Source organism: Solanum dulcamara, chromosome 7 (assembly GCF_947179165.1).
Source record: "Solanum dulcamara chromosome 7, daSolDulc1.2, whole genome shotgun sequence".
Taxonomy (NCBI): domain Eukaryota; kingdom Viridiplantae; phylum Streptophyta; class Magnoliopsida; order Solanales; family Solanaceae; genus Solanum; species Solanum dulcamara.
In genome coordinates this window covers 32,935,385-32,959,293 of record NC_077243.1, presented here as the reverse complement: position 1 = coordinate 32,959,293, position 23,909 = coordinate 32,935,385, and the positions used below count along the sequence as shown (strand labels likewise).

General features: G+C 35.8%; 1 protein-coding gene across 1 annotated transcript; it reads left to right on the top strand.

Annotated features, from left to right (window-relative positions):
* Positions 1 to 16,489: 16,489 nt before the first annotated feature.
* Positions 16,490 to 17,701, top strand: LOC129895194 (transcription factor DIVARICATA-like). Its single transcript, XM_055970876.1, has 2 exons — positions 16,490 to 17,036; positions 17,111 to 17,701. Exons 1-2 carry the CDS (start codon positions 16,678 to 16,680, stop codon positions 17,574 to 17,576), a joined length of 825 nt encoding a protein of 274 aa, XP_055826851.1. The 5' UTR covers positions 16,490 to 16,677; the 3' UTR covers positions 17,577 to 17,701.
* Positions 17,702 to 23,909: the final 6,208 nt, after the last annotated feature.

The window sequence follows — 23,909 nt, the reverse complement described above, 5'->3', positions numbered from 1 at the left end:
CCTGAAACGCATCCCTCCGGAAAGAGGGCGTCAGTACGAAATATGTACTGAGTATGTAAGCATACAACATTATAAAGAAGTTATAGTTAAAACAGGGATGCAAGGGGCAAGTATAACGTTTTGCCCTTCACCGTACCTACATCTATAAAATAAAGACAAACATACTATCATCACTGTCATCATGAGCACCTGTGTATTATTAGCGCTGTGGGACGTACAACCCGATTCATGTATATAGAAAATACACGCCGAGGAATAATGGCTAGATTCACATATCGTATGATAATGTCGAGGAACGACGGCCTGACCTGTATCTCATATATTAGTGCCGAGGAATGATGGCCTAATCCGTATACATATATATCAAATAATAGTGCCGAGGAATGACGGCCTGATCCACATATCATATGATCGTATATACATATATTATAGCCGGCCCGAGACTCGGTGCAAGATATATTACAGTATGCGTGAGCAAGGTAGCGCATAATCATATGTAACTAAATTACCATCCGAGGCCCAACCGAGTAATCAAGTGAACCATCACTTGAAGATCAGGGTAGTAGTCGTTTTAAGTATCCTCGAACGGTCAGTAAAAATCATATCGAGTGAAGTCTCATGCATCAGAAGCATGTGTCAGGGCGATGCCATATAGTTTATGTAATTAGAGACTTTTACTCTTATAGGGCCTTTAACATTCATGAGTAGTACGAGTCATGAGTTATATATAGAACTTAGGAATGGGATGACCTCCAAGCTCATATCATACATAACTTAACTTGAAGACATGCCAAAAGAAAGGAAGAGATAAGCTTTACATACCTCTTATCGAGTAATCATAACCACTCTTGCCTCGTTGCCTCCTGAACCTATTTAACACGAAGGTAATACTAACATTAATAACCTTCAACCTTCCAGCTTCTCAAACTATAACCAAGTATCCATAGGAATCATTTCCTTAGGCCTTTCTCAAGTAGTTTATTACTTGGTTAAGAAGTTAACGGAAATTGGACAGCATTTCCCCTATAAATTTCCCTATCCGAACTTCCAACTACATACTCAATTACTAAATCCAACCAACAACAACATTCAATAGTCATATATAAATAAACCACTTCAACATTACGCAGAACAAACTCCAAACAACTCGCTTAAAACTACGATACCAAAATAAGGTTTTCAATCATTAATTCATAAAATCTTTAACCACGCGGAATGGAGGATTAGGTCCCTGCAACCAGAAGCACCCACTCCTCTTTTTACCAATGTTCCAGCCCTGCAACATGCCATAAAACCATCTCCAAAGATAACGCCACAATCACAACAACACTGTACAACCTTAACAACTTTAATTTGGCTAGAACGACTTTAATTTAGTTTGTTTCTAACGCCAAGAATACTTATACATTTTTCGTAATTTCAACTTTATTTAACACCTTTAATACACCCCATATCAACATGATTAAATCCACCTTGAAAGGGAAGAACTTACCTTGTTCAAAACTTACAAAAACTAGCCTCGGAAGTTCCTTAATGCGACTAAAAATTAGCGGACTGTTTGTTACCTTTCCTTGCTACCCCAAACCAATAATTTACATTATTAAACACCGCTATATCACTGTAGGATACCTTAAATAATTAATTCACTGAACAAAATCGGGACTAACCCTTTTGTTTTGCTCTACTCGTAGCTCCTTCTTCTCTTTCCCTTAGGTTTCTCTCAACTCTCTCTTATTTTCTAAGTTAAAATCTGAAGTTAAATGAAGATAAGTCTTCAAATGACATGTATATATTATTCCTTAGGAGGTGACATGTGTCATCCCCTAAGGGTGACACATGTTATCCCCTAAGGGTGACACGTGTCATCCCCTAATGTGACACGTGTCAAGCCCTCGTTGGGCCACCTCAACCATGCAACCTCTCCTAGGATGCCACATGTCCATATGATACCCACCCCAAGTAGGTGTGTCACTTATTTGGTCCAAGTAGGTACATCACCTGCTTTCTTCCAAGTAGGTGCTACGCCTCTTTTTGCCTCTTTCGTGGGTTCGTAATCTCGTCTCACTTTAAGAGCTTATGTATTTCTCACTATTTAAGCTCGACGTGTACTCAAGTAACTTAAGTATGTAGGACATCCAAGTGGATAACTTACGTAAGTAGATTGCGTACCACGACTCATTATTTGTCCCCCCAACTCCTTCCAAGTCCCTCTAGACTTATTTCTAATCTTCCCTCTTATGGGGCATCACATTCTTCCTTTCTTGGAGTTATTTGGTAAGGTTGTAGATAATCTGGGTCATAGGGCAACTTTTAAGAAGTTTAAGAAGTGTTTCATAGTACAAAAGTACGGGGCATAATAGGTGGTGCGCTGGTGCACCGTATCTGGTGCACCCTCGCCTCTACTAAAGCAACCAATTTCAGCATTTACTTGGAAATTAGTTTCACTTCATACCTCAATTTCTCTTTCATTTCAAGCTCAAATTTGATGATCTAAAGGTCCAAATTCAAGAGAATTTCATGGGAAATTTTTTGGTGATCTCATAATCTCGAGGGGAAGCTTCGTTTGAGGTAAAACATCGAATTTAGCAGCTGGTTGTTACATTTTCGAGTTAGAATTGTGTTGATCTTTGAAGGGATAGTTCTTGTTCATTTTGACTCCGATTTGGATGATTCCAGTGGCTATCTTGCATGAAATTTTGAGGAGAACCTCGTGGAGTGTTGGAATATGCTTTTGGCACAACGTTCGAGGTAAGAAATTGATGCTTAGCTGTAGATTTAGTGATTTTCAAAGTTTTATTTTGGAAGAGTGTATTTTTGTCAATATAACTCCATTCTGAGTGATTCTTAAGGCTAGATTGTGGGATTTCTCACAAGGAATGTCATGATATAATTTTTTTGATTGAGAAAGTTTCTTTTTTGAGAAATCAACGCTTAAAGAGGCTTCCTTGTTTGTTTTCTTAGTTTAAAAATGTGAAAATTGATTGTTTGATCGTCTTCGTTATTTTTAACATCGAATTGTGTTATAAATCTAATTTATGAGTTTGAAGTGATGTTTAGAACTTATTTTGGGGGTGAAAACTAGAATTTTGGATGTGGATCCCACATTCTCCATTTTAGACCCTGAAATTGGTCCATTTCCAAAAATTATGAAATTAGTGTCTAAATGACTGTATCAACTTTGTACTTCTATTTTTGATAGTGTAGCAGCATTCCGAGATTGCTTGGAAGGGAAAGGCTCTGTCATTGTGATTTGGAGCTCGTGTGTTCAGACTACAAGTAGGCTATGGCTTTCCTTTCTTTAGATTGAGATGAAATGTGTGAAAACATGTTGAAATAACTAGAATTTGGGTTGGGTAGCTTGATGGTATATCTTAGGTGTTAGAAATCATGCTTTAGACTTATTATAGGTTTTTTTTGGGGTATTTAGAAGTATGCGTGTCCTATAGTTAATTGTTAATATTATAATAAGAGTTGAATGAGAATGTTGCTGATATTGTGGAGTATGTTGTCCTTAGTATAGGTTGTAAACCTGCTTTAGTTACCCCGGCGTCGCTCTAACAGACTTAGATCCTTGTAGAATGGAGTAGAGGACTAGTTCCTGGTAGTTGGCCTTAGCTAGGTGATGCCCTTGCTCTTAATAACACCCTCATTGATAACTCGGTATAATCATGAATCTGAGATGCATCGATAATACTAGACTTCGTGATCATTTAACTTCGGCTCTAGTTTAAGTTTTGGCAGCATATGAGTTGACACATTGGGGAGGAGATTATTGGAACTATTGTTGTCTAGTTGGAAAAGAGAATATTTGATACCAGGGGATGAATTATCTTTGAGCGTTCGGGTACCCAATCTCGGCCTCTATTCTGAATTATCAGAGAGCATCTGGGTACCCAGCTCCAGCCTCTACCGGCTTATTAGAATGACAACATTTGGGTATCCAGTCCTGGCCTTGATCATATTGATGTATTACGACGAGAATCCAGATACCCAATCCCAACCTCGTCTGCAGTGATGTATTATGACCACTATTCGGGTACCCAGTCTCGGTTTTGGCCACATTGGACATTCGAGAGAGCATCTGGGTTCCATACCGGCCTCGACCCCTAAGGCACCCCTAGTACATTGACTCTTGAAGATTCTGATTTTGGAAATGATACAGTAATTCGGTTCCTGACATCGTAGATTCTTGGTTCCCAGCCTTGGTAGTTGTAGCTATTCTGTGTACTCGGCGAGCTTATGGGAGTTCATTCGGGTTTTTATTTAACTTGTGTACGAGTGTCTTGGCTGGGCTTATGGGGGCCCAGTTGGGTATAGTTAGTTGTATTTCTCATAGATAGTACATTTTTCCCTTGTGATGCTTATGTTGACTCCTATTTAGGCTTATTCCTCTTTTTCATATTGTTTTCACCTTTTCTAGTCAATCAGCCTATGATGCCTATTGGGTACCTGTGGTCTTGGTACTCATACTACACTCTGCATCTACTTTCGTGATATAGGACCGAGCACCAGTTACCATCGTGGATAGATCGAGCCTGTTTTAGTCAGCTTCACAGACTAGGGTGAGCACTTGGCATTTTTGGATCATTTCTGTCTCCTTCAGTATGGATGACCCGTCTTTTGCCTTTTGAGACTAACCAATTGTTGTATATATTTCTGCTTCACTTTCGAGACTTGTACTCATCTTTTATTTTGTATCAGCTCTATATTTGTGACTTCCAGGTTCTGAGAGAGATCTTTAGTTATTTATATCATGTTTTGGTTTACTTCCGCTTAGTCATTCTGCTTACTTTTATAATTCGCCACTCTTGTTTAGTTTTCGCCCTCAAACCCATTACTTAACGTTTTGGGTTTATGGGTTGGCTTACCTACTGATGGGTTATAGTAGGTGCCATCATAACCTGAGGAAAATCGAGTTGTGATAGTATGCCCACATTTTTCGTGTAAGTGCGCTTGCTTTATCACTACCCACCAAAGGGGAAAAGCTGTTCAATCACGGGTCTGTCTTCTGTCAATCAAAAAGAAAGATATTAATAATGCAGGTGACGATGGAGTCTACTACGCACCCGACTTGCATTATTGAGAATCTTATCGTAATGTGTCGACCTCTCATCTAAAGGCCACGTTGCTTGTTTAAAACCGTTAGATCTATTCCCTTATGCCTATAAATAGAGGGTTGTATGTACAATAAAGACAAAAATTAGAAGAAACCAACTGATAATTCCCAACTCACAACATATTCCCCCTTCCTTAATGTTTAATATTCCTACCCAAAAACCAATTCCCTTTGGTGTGTAATCCTGCTTGTATAATAATAAGTGTGTTCCAGTAAAATCTCAAGTTTTTACAAAGTTCTTCCGGGGTTCCCGAAAAGGAAACCTCTCTCATTCAAATCATGTAAGTCTTTATGATGTTTTATACCCTGATGCCCCCCAAAATAATAATAATAATAATAATAATAATAATAATAATAATAATAATAATAATAATAATAATAATAATAATAATAATAATAATAATATATTTTCATTACTTTCATGTAAATTATCTTGTAAATCTCTTTATGTTTTGATTTATAATATTTTACCCTCAGTATATGGTTAACCTCTTAACTTCTTAACAAATAACGATAGATTAACCTGTAAAATTAATGCAAAATCAACCTTTGTTTCAAAGAATAAGACAATTACATTAGTGGCTTCAACAAGAACTCCATCTCAAGTCAGAATTAAAGAAAACAGAAAATAATCTAAGACAAATCTACTCATCTCTAGAAGAAGATACATCGATAGAACAAAAAATATATTTACAACGAGAATTAGATAATATTGAAAGAAACATAGTCAATTCCGAAGTCAGAATTAGACATTACCAGAATATCCTTCAGACAGTTCATTTAGGCTAATATCATTTATGCCTCTTGAATACATAAATAGAGATATAGTTGGCTTTACGAGTAAATACAATATAGATTCGAGCTTAGAAAATCTATAAAAAGATTAAAGGAACATTTAATTTGGATAGAGGAAAAATTGGGTAAAGAAATATTTACAACTTCGTTTGCTAAATCTCTTAAAAGACATCGGGAAAATCTAATAAAAGAAATCAATAACATAGAATTAGATATAGGATACAGTACTAATAGAATAGAATATTACAAGAAGACCTGTAAGATTACAAGTTCTCTACGATAACAAAATAGATCCTCTAAAACACCTTGAATACTTAGATCTACGAATCCATCCTAAAAAAATACACATCGATACATGAAAATAATATCATAAAGTGTAATTTTGCAAAAGGAGAACATATATTACATTCTAAACATAAACAGTATAATACTTTAGTAGATTTAATAATAAATTTCTGTGATAAAGTTCAACAATAAGATAGAACTGTAACAAGGCTCTTAGAAGCAATATAGATTACTCTTTTTTTTATGGGAACAGACCCTACACGAGGCTCCCACCTCTCGTGCACAGTCAGGGGTTGAGCATCACCCCCAAGCCTTAACATAAAAATAAAATAGAAAAATACAAGAAGGGGGACATAAACCTTACCTCCGATCCTATGTTGGTTCATAAGTCGGCTAACCTATTAAGGTCGGCTAACTCATCCCCGTAGCAAAAGGAGCTATCTATAACTAGAAAGCAGTAAACCTATGAGAGGACTCCTCCCGATACAAGTCGACTAAGAAAGCATAAATGAGGGAGACTCTCCCCTTCCATGAGAAGACAAGAAAGTAACCTACACTAGTCCTATTCAACTATTCTACGTACCATACATAGCTAAATTGAAGAAGAACAAGTATATGAACCTTTTATCTCACATGGGGTGAAGAAGCTCTTTTCATCTTTGCCCTTTCTCGTCTTGTCGTACCAAGTGAGTCCAGATGGAAGGATGCATCAACTTCAAGATCATGATTATAGCAAGTATAGAGGATGAAAATTGAAAAGAAGTGTAACAGTCAGCAGCTTTGGAGCTGTATCAGTCAGCATCTTTGGAGTTGTTGTTGAGGATGATATGGTCCTGAATTGCTGTATGTAGCGGATGTAAGTGGTGCAGCTATGGATGAACTGCTTCTTGGAGATCCAACTGCAATAAAAAACTAATGAGGCACAAATGCTGAAGCAGTGCATCCACAATGTTGGAGATACAGCTGGGATGTCCAAGTGCTTGGCTGCATTTTGTGTCCCTAGATTGCATCTCAGCAAGTAAGTAGCAGCTTGCAATAGCAGTGTGCATGATCTTGAGGGCTTCCAGGTTGTTGTACTCCAGTGTTGCTGTGATTGTAGTAGCCAGCAGAAGACAGTTTGTAATGGAGCTCTAGTTAGTTTCTTTATTACTTGCATGCATTGTAGGAGGTATCCTGCAATAGAGAGCCCCATTAAGAGTTGTAATTCTGCTGATTCCTGCAAGTCTGCAATCTCCTTGGGTGCTGCATATTGTTAGAGGTGTTGTGTATTGTGTCTTGTATCCACAAATGTTACTTGATTTAATGTATCTCCAGCTACCTGCAAATGCATAAAACCAAGCCAACCAAACAAAAAACCAATAGGCACAAACAAAAATAGAAATCCCCAAGTTGCTGTGGTTAAGGTATAGTTGCTGTGGATGGACTAATTATTGAGACTGTAGCTCCTCATGTTCTTACTGGTGTTGAAGCAGTTGTACCTGCACAAAGAGACACACAACAGGGAACAAAAATATAGTACTGCTGTTGCTGCTGCTGTAGCCCATCTGTTGCAGGTATGTGTTGATGTTGCTTTATGTTCTAGTGAGTTGTTGTATGCTGGAGACCATGTTATTGGAGATTTCAATTATGTATTGTACCTGCACAAGTAAAAGAACCAGAGGAAAAGTACTTCCAAGACTTCTGCACAGCAAAAACTATGTTGTAGTTCTGAATGTCCTTTGTGGGCATGTAGTTTCTCCTTGTATGCTGCATGTTGTTGGAGTTGTTGTGTCTTGTGTCTTGTGAACATGTCTCCAAGTGTTACATGATTTAGTGTACCTCCAGCTATCTGTAAATGCATAGAACCAAGCCAGCAAGACCAAAAATAAACATGCACAAACCTTAAATCGGCTAACTTTTTCAAGGTCGCTCGACTAACGTCTTCGATTGTTCGTTGGAGTTGAAACTTCTTGGTCTTTGCAATTACTGTATTTTCTGTTGTCCTGCAACTTTTGGAGGCCTTTTCCACAAGTTGGAAGTTCCAAATTGAGACTTGCTCCATTATGAGACTTAAGTCGGCCAACTTTTTCAAGGTCGCTCGACTAACGTCTCTACTTATCCATTTGAGTTGAAACTTCTTGGGCTCTACAAGAGGTGTATTTGCTGTAATCTTGCCCAATTTGGAGTTCTTTTGGTGTTGCATGATGCAGTTTGTGAGTGTTGGTGGTTGCCTCTGGCTTCTGCTGTTGCTGTTAGGTTGCTGCTGATGATGATTAGTGGCATTCACTTCTGCTGATGTAATGGAGTTTTTGCAATTGATGCAGGTCTATGGTGGGTTGTTTGTCCTTAAACATTGTTTCTGCAAAATTAAAACCAACAAGAAGGGAACTCCTAGAGTTGAATGAGCCTCCACCTACTGTTGATGTACTGTAGTTGCTCCATGTGCTGTTGTGGAGTTGTTGTATGTATGTAGATGGTAGGTGTTGCATGAATTCCAGGCTCAGCTGCTGCAACACCACCATATGGCTCAAAGTTGCATGATACCTGCCAATGAGACACCCAACAGTAAACAGAATTGGAACTTAAGCTTCCTTTTTGATGGCTGTTGAGTGTGGATCCATGTCGTGATGTTGTGTTGCTGGTCTGGGTTGTTGTTGTTGTATGCTCTTGAGTGTTGTGATAGGTGGAAGTTCTTGTTCTTGGAGGGTGCAGATGTGTAGAGTACCTGCACAAGGCTTCCACACAAGAGGGCACTCCTACTCTATCTTTTACTTCTAGCATTGTGTTATTATTTCTACTGAAGCAATAAACAAGGGAGACTCTCCCCTTACAATAGGAAATAACTAGGTGGAATAAGAAGAAGTAAAACAAAATACAGGTAAATAGTCTATTACACATTGGGAATGCGATCAGTCAAGAGGATAGTTTGATCCTTTTTAGGCTTTTCCTTCTGAAACTTGCCAGTCCTAGCTTGTCCATCTTGAAGTAACCCTTGGTTTCTTTTGGCAGTTGCTGTAAGTTGTAGAATTTTTGTGTATTATTGAACATGTGGCTGCATTTAGATAAGGTATCTGTAGGGTGATTTGCTTCTCTGAATATGTGTATGCACTGGAAGAATTCCAAAAGCTGGACCAAAGACTACAAATTTGCAACATATTTGTAAATGCTCCAAGGTGGTTTGATATCTTGTTTCAGCCACTTGGTCAATAATTCTGAATCAACTTCCAATATCACTCTATTATAGCCATGTTGGAGACACCATTTGATGCCAATAGCTGCTGCCTGCACCTCTGCTTGGTTGTTAGTACCCTGTCCCAATGGAGTTGCAAAGGCATATATTAAGTTCCCATTGTGATCTCTTAATATTCCCCCTGCTCTAATTTTCCCAGGGTTGTCTAGTGCACTTCCATCAGTATTCAACTTCACTATGGAAGGTGGAGGCCTGATCCACACCACTTTGATCACTCTCATATCATGCTGGCATTGTTCTACCATAGTAACTAGCTCCTTCCAGCTCTCTGGCCACTTAATGTAGGGGTAAGCATTGTTTATCAGCATGTATAGATCCTTACCTATGGAGAATTTAACTCTAGTAACACTAAATTTCTTTCCTCCATACTTGCTTGCACATCTATTCTTCCATATATGCCAACAAACAAAGGTAGGAGTGGCCTGCAACATGAGCTTATGGACATCATTATTGGGCTTGGAAGTCCACCACTTCATTAGGATGCATCTCAGGGACATTGTGTCATGCAGGATCCCCCAGGAACTGGAGAATTGTTGCCAAATATGCTTGGCAAAATCTCCAGAAGCAAATATGTGCTCTATATCATCCAATCCAGGTCTGTAGCAACAAGAGCATGCTGCTGGTGCTACTCCAAACTGGACAAGTTTATTATTGGTGGGCAGCTTATATCTGAGAGCTCTCCAAAGTAGAAAGGAAACTTTGAAAGGAATGTTGGTGTGCCAAGTGTTGCCATCAATTAAGGTCCTAGCTTTCTTCTCCCTGATTTGTTCCCAAGCAGATTTGCATGTGAAGCCACCATGAGAATTCAGTTTCCAGCAAGCTTGATCAGATATGTTGTGTTTGTAGATAATATCAGTGCCAAGTATCTGCTGCACCAGCTGAGGAGGGGCATCTTTTCTAATTTTCTGCATATTCCATTCCCCATTCTCCAGGTATTCAGAGACTGTAGTATTATTGAGCCTTGGTAGATAGCTATTGTGATTAGCTAGGGGTCCTATACCCATCCAATCATCCCACAAAAGCTGCATGTACCTGAATTGATGTGCCAATTTATATGAGGCTCAATATTCATTTTATTTGCCACCATATGCTTCCACATAAGAGATTGACCTGTATTCCATTTTTTTATCACTGGATGTGCTCTTTGGCAGTACTTAGCCTTTAAGAATTCTCCCCATAGTGTCTTCTTGGACCTGAAGGTCCACCACTGTTTGTATTGCAAGGCCAAGCACACATGTTGTATGTTTTTCATACCAATACCCCCTTCCTCCACAGGGTAGCTGAGTGTCTCCCAGGATGCCCAATGGTATTTTCTCTTTTCTTTGTCCCAGCCCCAGAAAAAATCTGCCATAAGGCTTGTAATTTGTTTAAGGGTAGTGACTGTAGGGGTGATAGCTGACAGCAGGTGGATTGGAAGGGATTGCAACACTGACTTAATAAGAATAGCTCTTCCCCCATAGCTCAATATTTTGGTCTGCCATCCTCTAATCCTGGAGATCACTTTGGAGACCATACTAGTAAAGTAAATGATTCTTTGACCCCCAATATATAAGGGACATCCTAAATAGGTAATAGGGCCATGAGTTGATTTGAAACCAGTGATAGAAGTTACCCTTTCAATAATAGCTGGATCAGTATTCAGAGGGATCATACATTGATTCTTTTCTTTGTTAATAAGCTGTCCTGATATGTGTTCATATAGCTGCATAGTCTTCATGATCAGCTTGAGGGAAAAGTTAGAGGTTGAAGTGAAAATAATTACATCATCAGCAAAGCTCAGGTGATTAATTGAAGGACCCTTCTTCTCCATGTGAAAGCCTGTGTACAAATAGTGTTGATGAAGGTTGTTGAGTAGTCTTGACAGCACCTCAGCACCTAAAATAAATAGGGCTGGAGACAAAAGATCTCCCTGTTTGAGGCCTCTTATAGAATGAAAGAAACCATGCCTACCTCCATTCACAATAACTGAGTACTAGTAATTAGCCATTAACCTCCAAACCATGTCAATAAATACATCTCCAAAACCCATTCTTCTCATAACTAGACATATAAATGACCAAGACACCCTGTCATAGGCTTTGGCCATGTCTAGTTTGATAACAACATTGTCTCCAATCTTTGGTTTTTTGATGCCATGAATGATCTCTTGTGCTAACATAATATGTTCAGAAATGCTTCTTCCCTGTACAAACCCAGACTGATTTTCAGAGATTATCTGAGGGAGAATTAGGGCTAGTCTGAGGTAAAGGAATTTAGAAATCACTTTATTGGTGAAGTTGCTGAGTGATATAGGCCTGAAATCTGAAAGTTTATTAGGATGGGCTACTTTTGGGAGTAGAACCAAACAAGCATGTGTGATGAACTTGGGAATAGAATGTCCACAACAAAAGTACTTTACTAAGTTTAACAAATCTTCACTAATAATATCCCAACAAGTATGGAAGAATTTGCCTTTAAATCCATCAAGACCTGCAGCAGACACATCACTGAGAGAAAATACAACAGCTTTCAACTCCTCCTTGGTAGGCATAGCATTAAGAATTTGGTTTTGCTGAGCTGTGATGGTATTGGGTATGCATTTTAGGATATCTTCATTGATCAAATCCTCTTTTCCAGTAAATATCTTCTCAAAGTATTCACTGGCAGCAATAGCTATGTTTTGATCACCTTGAATGGTGTTTTCTTGGTCATCAGTGATTTTAGATAGACCGGAACAAAATTTTAATTTCTTAAAATCGCAAGAAATTGAAATAGATAAAAATATTCAATATCTAAACTCAAAGTTTAATTTAGAGAAAATACCTACAAAAATTGAAATAGAAAAGTTAATTAAAATAATAATTGAAAAATCCAAGAAATTAGAAATTAAAAATACTAAGTACTAACAAAAATAATAGAACAAGTAGAAGTAATAACTCTTGATATAAGTGACTTAAAAGGAATAATTTAAAGACTAGAATAAATTTCACTATCATGAATGAAGAAGACGTAAATTACAAAAAACGCATTAGAATATACAATAAAATATCACACTGAGCCAATAGGATTTTGGACACATATCCTGTCAAGTCAAATATATAAGGTTATGGCGCCCACTGGTCTTTGTTCTAATTCATTTATTCTTGTTTCTATTGTTATTAATCTTAGATTAGTATCTTGGTCTCTTATTTGTGTATGTTCTTGTTGTTTATTTATTTTAATTTTTAGCTTATCTTCTATATAACTAATACAAGCTTTCATATAACATTTTTGACATTTAACTTTATTTGTTTGACTAAGGTACCATTTACATATACTACGTTGATTACTATCTATTCCTTTTTGTCTTTCAAAGTCATGATTACATTATTGGATAGTATTCATCATAGTACTGCCTTGTAAATTTTATAGGTTTAATTCATTTATTTCTAATCCTATTTCATTTATTAAATTATCTTATTCTAAATCAGATGACTCCAATTGGGTTCTGTCATCTACTTCGATACTCATAATAGAATATATACTTTCAGTGTCTGACATGTATTCATCCACATTTAATAGGGTTTCTTGAAAGTCTTCTATCAATGGAGAGTTTCTAGTTCTACTGTTATTTTTTTTGGGACATATATTTGCTAAGTGTTCTATACTTCCACAAGTATAACATTCTAATTTATTCTTATAATTTCTATCATTTCTATATTTTCTAACATGTTTGTTTTTATTTAAGCATGGCTTTTTAGCTGAAGATATACGTAAGTAGTATTTTTTACGGTTAAATGGTCTCTGATTGTAAGTGGATCGTCTTTTATATTTCTTTGGTTTACGTGGTTCTTATCATAGCTTTGTGTTGTATATATCATGGTTTTACAGAAATTTATTTTATTTTGTTTTAGCTATTTTTGTATCTATATGTTGGTACATTTTTCTTGTAATACTTCCATTACATGTTGTATTTTTTGTCCTATAGACCATAGGGCTATGGGGTTCTGAACTACCGCTTCTCTTTTATACCATCTATCTTCTATTTCTCATCCTAAAGCTCCTGGTAATTTAATAAATAAGTTTTTTCCTAATTCTTCATCAAAAGTGTTCCCACTAATGGTACAATAGTAAAAATAGTCTTTAAGGAAGTTGTTTATATGTAGCTAGTTTGAAATGCTTAGTTTTTCTTAACTTTATTGCCGCGTTTCTTTGTAATGCTACTAAACCACTATTTTGATCTTCTCCTATTAGTAAAACATGTATTTTGTTGTGAAAGTATAAGGGTTTGGTCCTAAGTAGTTTATTAAGCCTTGAAATTCTTGGGGAAAATTTTGTTTGAATGCTTCCCACACTGCCTTAGATGATTCTCCTAGGAATGTTTCTAGGTATTTATACATTGTTTCTACATCTGTTTCACTATAAGTTTTTATATAGTCTGCTACTACTATTCCTTTCCATAAATCAATAAATGTATTCCACATTTGTGGATCATGGTAGCTATATTTAGTATTTTTTCTTTGTTTTCTCCCTTTTGTAATCTAATGGGTTTTTCTATTGGCATTTTTCTTCCTGCTGGTTTTATATTTTATTTTATTTCTGTGTCTGAATTAGATCTATATACCCTTTTTCGTGATAGATTTTCTGTATTATAACTAACTATTTGTGCCGAAGTCGTCTTTTGAAAAGGGCTAGCACTAGTAGAGGTAGTTGCTTCCATTAATTCTTCATGACTAGTTATAGATAAAATATATTCGTTCTCTTCATTATCAGGAATTGTATATAGAGATTCCAAACCTTATGTTCTATATGCTAAATTATCATTTCTGTCTTTACATGCTCTAAAATGGTTTATGGTCTCCGTTATATTCATTTTTCCTCTTTTGCATCCTTTGCATTTAAAGACTATATAATTATTTTATTTGTATATCCTTTTTGCTTCTTGTATGGCGTTATCTACTTCATAGCCTTCTTGAATTATTTGTATGTTCATAAATGCTTCTTGTTCCGTCTCTATGGTTCTTTCTGTTTCATTAGCATCTAGTTCTTTTTGACTTGTATAAGTATAATCAGTGAATCTAATTGTTTCTCCTTTAGAATTAGTATACATTAAATAAGCTTCTAGTGCAAATACCTTTGGTTTGCTAAGTTTTTCTAGATTCCATTCTAGTGCTGCATACTCTTCTGGATTTATTTTTATTGGCTTTATTAATTTTATTCCTTTGTTTCCCATTACCTCAACTACATCATTTAGTTGAAGTTTAAACTTTGTATTACTACTTAGAGTCATTTTTCCTATAAAACCTTCGCACATCAATAAATTATTTCCATTATTCATTTCTTCGTATCCTTTGGTTTGAATTTCTAGTTTAATATTTTTTTCAAATTCTTTTAGATTTATTAAGAAATCTGGGCTAATATAAAATATCCCTCCATTATTAGTCATATCTACTTCTGTTAAACCTATTATAGATTTCTTTAGGTTTGACCACCTATCATCATATAGTACTATTAGAACTTTAGATCCTAAATTCTTTCTAGTTAATCCTTTTATTCCTATGACTATTAGTCCCATATGCATTAACATCATTCTAGGATTTTTTATTGTCTTTAAGAATGCAGGGTTTACCAAATTTAGTGTTGAAAAGTTCTCCTATTGCCGATATCTGCTCTTCTCGACAATGTCTGTATAATTGATTATCTCTAGAGAAATATTTTACGTTGTATAATGTCTTTGAATTTAATAATTTTAATTGATTTTGTTGAAAAATTTGTAACTCTTTGTCTACATCTATTATTTCATTTAGTCCTTGATTTTGTTCTTCGTTAGAGTGTTTTCTTGCTAATATTCGAGAAATAATATTATTACCAATTCTATTGTCTGAAAAACTTACTCTTGGCCTGTCTTCTTCGATGATTCTTCTTGATCTATTTGAAAGAAAGTCCATTTTTGTGATTTTCTAGTTAGTTTTTGTTTATCTTTCTGTGGGGTTATTTCAACTCTCTTTAATTAGGTAATTAATTCGTCTATTTTTGTATTCTTAGAAGCCTGGTTTTCAGGTTGTTTTTCTTTTATTAATTTATCTATTTCTATATTTAATTCTATCAATAAGGCTATTATCGTGTGTGTGTATATATATATATATATATATAAAGAGAGAGAGAGAGAGAGAGCTATGTTTCGTGTCAAAGGTATTGAGACTGGTTGAACACATTGATTGTATGTTATATCATCCATCCTATATACTAGTTTTAATATACATATTTGGTTTAATTATACAAAAAAAAAATATCATGCTTAAAAAAATTAGAAATTTCCAACGTGACAGACTTGAAAATTTTGAAATCTTAAAGGAAAAAATTATTATATATTAATTAAAATGCCAAAAGTGCTACCAATAACCACTTAGAGAGTTGCTTCCCAATTTTTTAGAAAGAAAAAATAAGATAAATATAAAATATAAAATTTTAACCTAATTTAAAAAGATGTACCCAATTTTATCATCGCATTATATGATATTTCGAGTGTACTCACACATCTATATCTAAATATCTTTTAAAAAAATATAACACCACTATCTATAATCTTAAAAGGAGACCATGGGTTCTCACAAACCTGGAATCCCTTAAATACACCCTGATTAAATAAGAGATAATTCCTCCTATTCTATATAAGGTAAAGGAAGAAGTTGGAACCCGGATAAACAAAGAAAAAAGTGAGGATGATCTATGGACGTCCTTTATGCTAACATAAAATGGTACTTAGTTTTAATTCAGTTGTCATTTTCTTTTTAAATCAGTTTTAAAAAATCATGTTAATCATATTATTTTTTAATGAACATATCTAAGTGCAATAAGTAAAAGGAGTATCTTTTAAAATCTCATGCACTAACGTCGCTGATATTTATGAGTAAATAGAAACGTGTAGCATGTAGTAATACACATATCTAAGCTTACGACTGGTGGACCCGTTCCATGTCTCCTTTTCTTTTATTTCATTTCATATAATACAAACCACGATTCACAAATCTGCTGCCACTGTCTATACATCAGCTTTCTAAAAACTCATTTTACTCTATTATACACTTCTCACTTGCTAATTTTTTATTTTTTTTTATTCTGAAAAGTAGAGTCTTTCTCTAATCCAAGATTTTGTTAAAAAAACCAAAAAAGAACACAAGGGTATTCTTATTCCCAGTATATGATTCTATAACTACCTTTGGGGGAATCATAAAAATCTTATCATCGATCTACACATATATACTTAGCTCCACTTATTGTGTAGTAGTGGGAAATGGAAACTTTATTTTCTACTTCTTTTTTACCAAATTCAAGAGAATGGACTAAAGAAGAGAACAAGCAGTTTGAAAGTGGTATTGCAATATACGATGAGAATACTCCTGATAGGTGGTTCAAGGTGGCAGCTCTCATCCCTGGAAAGTCAGTTGTTGATGTAATAAATCAATACAAGGAACTTGTTGCAGATGTTTCTGATATTGAAGCTGGATTGGTACCAAATCCTGGTTATTTCGCCTCTTCGATTACGTTGGAATTGGTTGATCATTCTGGATTACAAACATTTAGAAAAAGAGGGTCCAAATCATCTGATCAAGAAAGAAAGAAAGGTGTACCATGGACAGAGGAAGAACACAGGTGCATCCTACATCTATTTTTCCTCTGTTTTCCCCCCTTAAATTTGTTGTTAATAGATTTTTGATTTGGTATAGGAGATTCTTGATGGGACTTGAAAAGTATGGAAAAGGGGATTGGAGGAACATATCCAAGAAAATGGTAATTTCAAGAACACCAACTCAAGTGGCTAGTCATGCTCAGAAATACTATCAGAGGCAGCTTTCAGGAGGCAAAGATAAGAGGAGGCCTAGTATTCATGACATTACCACTGCCCATTTTACTGTCGACGCCTCGTCCCAAGTATACAACATCAATTCCTTGTCTAAAGAAAAGTTTTATTCAACAACCACCGCCTCTTTCCAGAAATTTACAACCACAACAGATATAGTGAACTGCTGGAATCCTACCTTATCAAGTCATCATGAAGATCACATGGATTTTGGATCATCGTTTGTAGCGTACCCATATGAGATTGCTTCACAGTCTTGGGATGAACATGGTGACATTACTATTGATGCTAACTCACAACTCCAGTTCCAATCAACAAGATATCAGATATAGGGTTGAAAAATGTCTTATCTAGGATTCTGTTTTAATTTGTAATCTTGAAATTAAATTTTTAATTAATGTAATTCAAGCTTAGTTTGGTATAAGTGGTCTAATTTGTATGTCACTCTTTCAGACTTCCACTGAAAATCTTCCACTAAGTCTCCATCTCAATTTCAACCTCCTTTCATTTGATCATATAAACATATGAGGTCAATATGGACCTAAGATCAGGGTACGTTCAATTGAACCCATTGTTTTCGATATCTACAATATACACATATATAAACAACACTGAAAAGTAGTATAAATAGAGAATTATGTTTTAAATCCCTGTTTCCATAGAGTCTGTTAAACATAAATCCCAAATTTATTGTCTCTGGAAATATAATATATTCAAATAAAACTTACGTTTTAGAATACTAATCGAAGATAAACTACACTTCTCATGGTTCATTTGAAAATTAAAACTTGAAAGGTCGCAAATATTGCTTTGTTACGCTCATTTTGTGTAAAAGGAAAAATGGAACTGTGGAAAAAATCAATATAATCTTTGGGGGTGGATACGATTTTTGTTTCTGCCAAACACAATAGTGTAATAAAAAAGTTTTGTTTCTTTATCTTTCACAAAAATTTGCATAGAATTCTTCCATATTGATACTGTCTGATGATTACTTCGGCGCGAGGTTTTCCACTATCTAATAATACCACCACTTTTAGACTAGTGCAGCAACTTTTGTCTTTTTGTTTGTTTATTTTCTTAAAACTAAAGGCAAAATGGGACCTCTTGACCTGTTCTCTGTGAATACAAAGACCCTTGCCCCTTTTCCCTCCATTTCTTAAAACATTAGGCAACAAGGGCATGTAACTGGAAGCAGAGACCAGTCCAAATCATTCACCCTATCTTTAATTTCACTTTGCACAATATGAAATTCCAGAGGATCTGATTGGAACTGGAGATCATGTGCCTATTTCCTTTATTGAGTTCAACTGTTATACATAGAGGTATCATATAAAAAGTGAGGAGATTAGAATTTATCTAATACAACATGTTAAAAATTACTAATAGATTTTGCACGGTCAAATATTTGTACATAAGAAAAAAAATAAATCTAAAATGATGGCTGAGTTGGCATTAGCATGTGTGTAGAAACACGACGTGTGGTCAAGATAGAGCAGCAGTTTTACATTGGAGGAAGCTGGTACAATCCACCTCGAATGAATGAAAGTGGACCAAGGTCTAAGCAATCGAAGGAAGAACCAACATATGACATCACTTGTTACAGAACCGTTCCAGACGTCACTTCCTCACAATTTAATGCTATTTAATTACACAATTCACCCTCGCCGAACCTTCATCATTTTTTCCCCCGCTTGACACCTGATTCATACTCTATTAGCAAGAATATCAGTACAATCATTTAATTTCCTATCAGTGCTTAGCTTCTCTGGAATCATCTTCCTAGAGGATATCTCCAAAATCAGGCCAAACAAGCTTTACTTATTTACGCTTACTAAATCCGTTTAATTGATTCTAGCTTATATATTATAATTTTATTTGTCATTTTGTTATACCATTATCTCGATCAATTCAATCTACATTTATTTTAAATCATGTTATAAATTCATCTGTACATTTTTTGGGGTAAGCAATTTAGGATTGAGAATAATTGTGGTGTTGTTTTGATTCTACTCAACTGTTACTAACCAATTTGCACTTGGTTGACACCAAAAAATGATAGGCAGACCAATATCAATAACAACCCTCTTGTGAATGACCCCATCAATCATGAAGTTGATCTAACCATAATATAATTAATTCGCGCAACGAAATGGTGAGTTCACACCTATTTCTATCTATAAATAGAGAGACTTTCTTTCAGTTTTATGCATCAAATTTTCTCTCTCTTCTATCTATATTTTCTTAAAACAAAGTTGGAGTTTTTCTGTGATTTCGTTGATGACTTTTGAGTTCGCTGAAATTATTGAAGTTTGACGTACCACTACTTCTTAAATATTTTATCCGTTTTATCTATAACCTCGGATACAGTGAAGGAATTAAATTCCCTAGGAGACACACTGAATTCTGTGGACTCGGATACTGACTTTTTTTCCCATCTTATTATTATTTCTATTTTACTATATTGAATATAGAAAAAATATTGAATCACTTCCTCTCTCTAAAACATCTCTAGCAAAAGGCTCCCCATAAGGGTATTTTAGGCATAAAAACGGAAATGGGGTGGGACCCACCTCTTGATGTTGAAAAACTTCGCCCGAAAGATGAAATCGTAGATACCGTCGATACGAACACAACAAAAGTTATCACATTACCAGATTTCATCTACAGCTCCTCAAATCTCCAAAATACTGAAGTGATCACTGTTCATGTTTCGTCTGAGGAGTTGCTGAAAGCAGAAAGAATTGTAGCTTTAAAAAAATGTGGGTTGCTGCAAGTTACAAGGAACATAGGAGATGAATCTTCATCTATTATACTTCCTACAGTTCAAAAATTGAACGAAACCACCGTTCAAATCGCGTTAGGAGGCTTATTTCCTCCACTTTATCTATGGGATCGACCCCAACCTAGTTGGGTTCTATATTTGGGAACCACCGCTTTATACTTCTTGATTGAGGTGTTAGTTTGGCGTATCAAATTTTGACGTCGTTGCCGGAGAATACAACTTTGAGATATTCTATTAGCAATTATTTTAGTTTGTAGTTCTCTTTCCTAATTTTAATTTTATTTCTTATTTTTGTTTCTGAAGGGTATAGGTTAATGCATGCCAAATACTCGAAGTAAGTGTGAACTATTGATCTCCTATGATCTTGAACTTGCAAAGTCCATTCATCAAAAAATGAATGCGCAAGAGCATAAAAAGCTAAGGTTGAGAGAGATTGTTAAGGCTCAAGCCTTGGATAACAATGATTACAATGATAATCTGGGGGATGAATAGAAAGGTGAAGAAGATAGGGTAGCTCAACATTGTCAGCCAACGCCTAGAGGTAGAGGGCAACTTTCTGTTGATTTTTCTTTGGATGACAATGATCCAGATATAGATGGACTCGGAGCCACTGGAACTATAGTTCTTTCACCATTACAAGCAAGATTGAAGTTTCTTATAACGAGTACCATGCTTCATCTTTTGAACTTGAAATGATTGTTTAGAGGAATAACTGAAGATGATTCGAAATATCTAATGAACTTTATTTCCACATGCAAATCTTCACAGATCCCTGGGGTCAGCCAAATAACAATTCAGCTAAGATTGTTTCCATTGTCTCTATATGGAGATGCAATAAAGTGGTTGAATAAGCTACTACACGATTCCATCACCACTTGGAGGGAGTTGAGGTAAGCATTGCCGAAAAGGTTCTTCCCAAATTCAAAGAAGTTGTAGTTGAAGGATGAAATTAACGACCATAACCATTTACCTACTGAAGCCCTACACAATTCTTAATTAGGATTTAGCCAGAAGTTAAAGCAATGCTCAAACCATAAACTAAGAAAGGATCATCTGATGAAAATTTTCTAGAGATCATGTAACTTTGTGACCTAGCCTATTGTTGATGTAGTCTGTGGAGGATCATTCATGTCAAAAACTTTTCTAGAAGCTGCTGCTATATTATACAAGGTCTCAAATAATAATAGATCTTAGCACAAAAAAGAATCTAAAGTTAGAGGGATTGGTTATACATTTAAGATGTTAGCATAATGACGGAGGAGAAAAAAAGAGTGAGACCAGGACATGGCATATATTGAGACTCAGATGGATCTACTGACCAAGCGCTTGCTAGCTAGAGGTGCTGAAAAGGTAAATACAGTAGGGGCTGCAAGTCGATATGATGATCTGAACTTCGACTATGATAAGGAAATAAAGTATCTGAACAACCAGGGGGTTTCCAAACTTACAATTCAGGAAACAAAGGTCAAAATTATCAAAAGGATGAATATTTTATCAGGGAAGGAAACCACTATCAAGGTAATTGACACAATAAGGATAACTTCAAAAATGATCGAAGTAGAGTCTATGTGCCTTTTGGAAACAAAGATCGGGTTGGAAATGGAATAGGTAGCTCAAGAATGGAAGAGATGCTGGCTAAGGTGCTGCAGAAGGTGAAATCTACAGTGGTTGGTGTCAAAGATCTTAAATATGATATTTCTAACATGAGTCAGTTAGTGAATTTACACTCCACTTCCATCAAACAGTTAGAGCATTAGATGGGACAATTATCAACTACTTTGAATTAGAGGAATAATGACACACTTCCCAAGGACACAATTTAAAACCCATGGAAAGTTGTAAAATATATGTCAATGACAACTAGGAGTGAAAAGACGCTTTTAGGAATGGTACCCGTAAGTATTGAGTAGGAGAAAGATGTTTGATATGAAACCGATGAACGTGTCAAAAGTGGAGTTAACGAGGAGGTACTTGTTGATGATGAGTCTTAGGAGGTGGAAGTTAATCCAAAGGGTTATCAAAAGGGTAAGAACAAAGAAAAATCCAAAGCAGAGGTGTTTCAGCCATTTCCGCCAATTCCTAAACTACCTCTACTATTCCTACAGAGTTGGAAAAGTCACTGAAGATGGTAAGTTCTTGAAGTTCATTTTGATGCTTAAGGAGATCTTAATAAATATTTCTTTAGTGGAGGCGCTAGAGCATATGCCAGGCTATGCTAAGTTCATGAAAGACCTGGTCACAAAGAACAAAATGGTCAACTTCGAGTAACAAGATAATCTCATCATTATAGTTCTATTGCTATAAGGTTCTTAGTGGAGAAGAAGGAAGATACACGTGCATTTACCATTACATGCACAATTGGTGCATTTAATTTTTCTAGAGCATTGTGTGATCTGGGGGCTAGTTTAAATCTTATGTCGCTATCTATCTACACGCAGTTGGTCTTAGGAGCCCCTAAACCTACTACTATGAGATTGTTGATTACAGATCGATCAGTTCAAAGGTCCGTGGAAATTCTTTGTGATTTTTTGGTAAGCCTTGATAGTTTCATCTTTTCATCCGACTTTGTCATTTTGGACTGTGAGGTTGATTTTAAAGTACCTATAATTTTGTGAAGGCCATTTTTAGCCACATGCAGAGCACTAGTAGATATGGAAAATGGTGAGCTTACTTTCAAACTAAATAATGAAGGGGTGAAGTTTAACATGTGCAAATCAATGAAACAGCCTAGAGACATGACAGTGATGTCCGTGATCGACATACTTGATGATGATTTATTGAGTTTTCCATTGAGGAAAGGTTTGCGGTTAAGACCTTGGCTGCCGTAATTATAAATTTTGCTGGTGACTGCATAGAGGACTATGAAGAAACTATGAATGCTTTACAGGGAATGGAATCACACCCTTACGCCCCTAAAAACCTAGATCTTGATTGGAAAAAATAGGCCAACCCTTATAGCCAAGCCATCTATTGAAGAGATGCCTGTGTTAGAATTTAAAGAGTTGCCTTGTCATCTCAAGTTTGTGTTTTATGATGAACGAAACACTTTAACGATTATCGTGGCTGCAAATTTGAGTGTGGAACATCTTAAAGAACTTGGGGAGGTACTACATAGATTAAAGAAAGCAATTGGATTGAAAGCATACCCCCTAGAATTTGCACTCACAAAATTCAGCTGGAGGAAAATTGTATTTCAAGATAGAGCATCAATGAAGGCTAACCCCACCTATTTAAGAGGTGGTGAAAAAGGAAATCATCAAATAGCTGAATGCATGTGTAGTATATCTAGTCTCACACAACAATCGAGTTAGGCTAGTATAATGTGTCCCTAAAAAGGAAGGAATGACAGTGGTGGGAAATGCTAAGAATGAATTAGTACCTCTCAGGCCAGTCACATGCTAGAGAGTATGCATAGACTACCAAAAGCTGAATAAGTTGACCTTGAAAGACCATTTCTAATGCCTTTCATGAACTAGATACTAGACAAATTAGCCGGTAGAGGTTGGTATTATTTTCTGGACGGGTATTCTGGCTATAACTAAATTTCTATTACTCTAGAAGGTCATGAGAAAACTACCTTTACATGTCTTTATGGAACCTTTGCGTTCAAGTGCATGCCATTTGAATTGTGTAATGCTCTGCCACATTCCATAGATGCATGATGTCCATATTTTTGTACTTGATTGAGGATACACTAGAGGTATTTATGGATGACTTCTCTGTAGTAGGTGATACTTTTTATTATTGCTTATTAAATCTTAATAGGGAACTATATAGATGCGAAGATGCCAACTTGGTTCTTAACTGGAAAGAATGTCACTTCATGGTCAAAGAGGGTGTAGTATTGGGTCACAAATTTCTGAGAAGGGTTTGGAGGTGGACA

Bases quoted from the DNA above. Each gene is read 5' to 3' on its own strand.
- LOC129895194 (XM_055970876.1), top strand. From the start codon at position 16,678: ATGGAAACTTTATTTTCTACTTCTTTTTTACCAAATTCAAGAGAATGG. The intron at 17,037-17,110 runs GTGCATCCTACA...GATTTGGTATAG, and splicing joins TGGACAGAGGAAGAACACAG to GAGATTCTTGATGGGACTTG.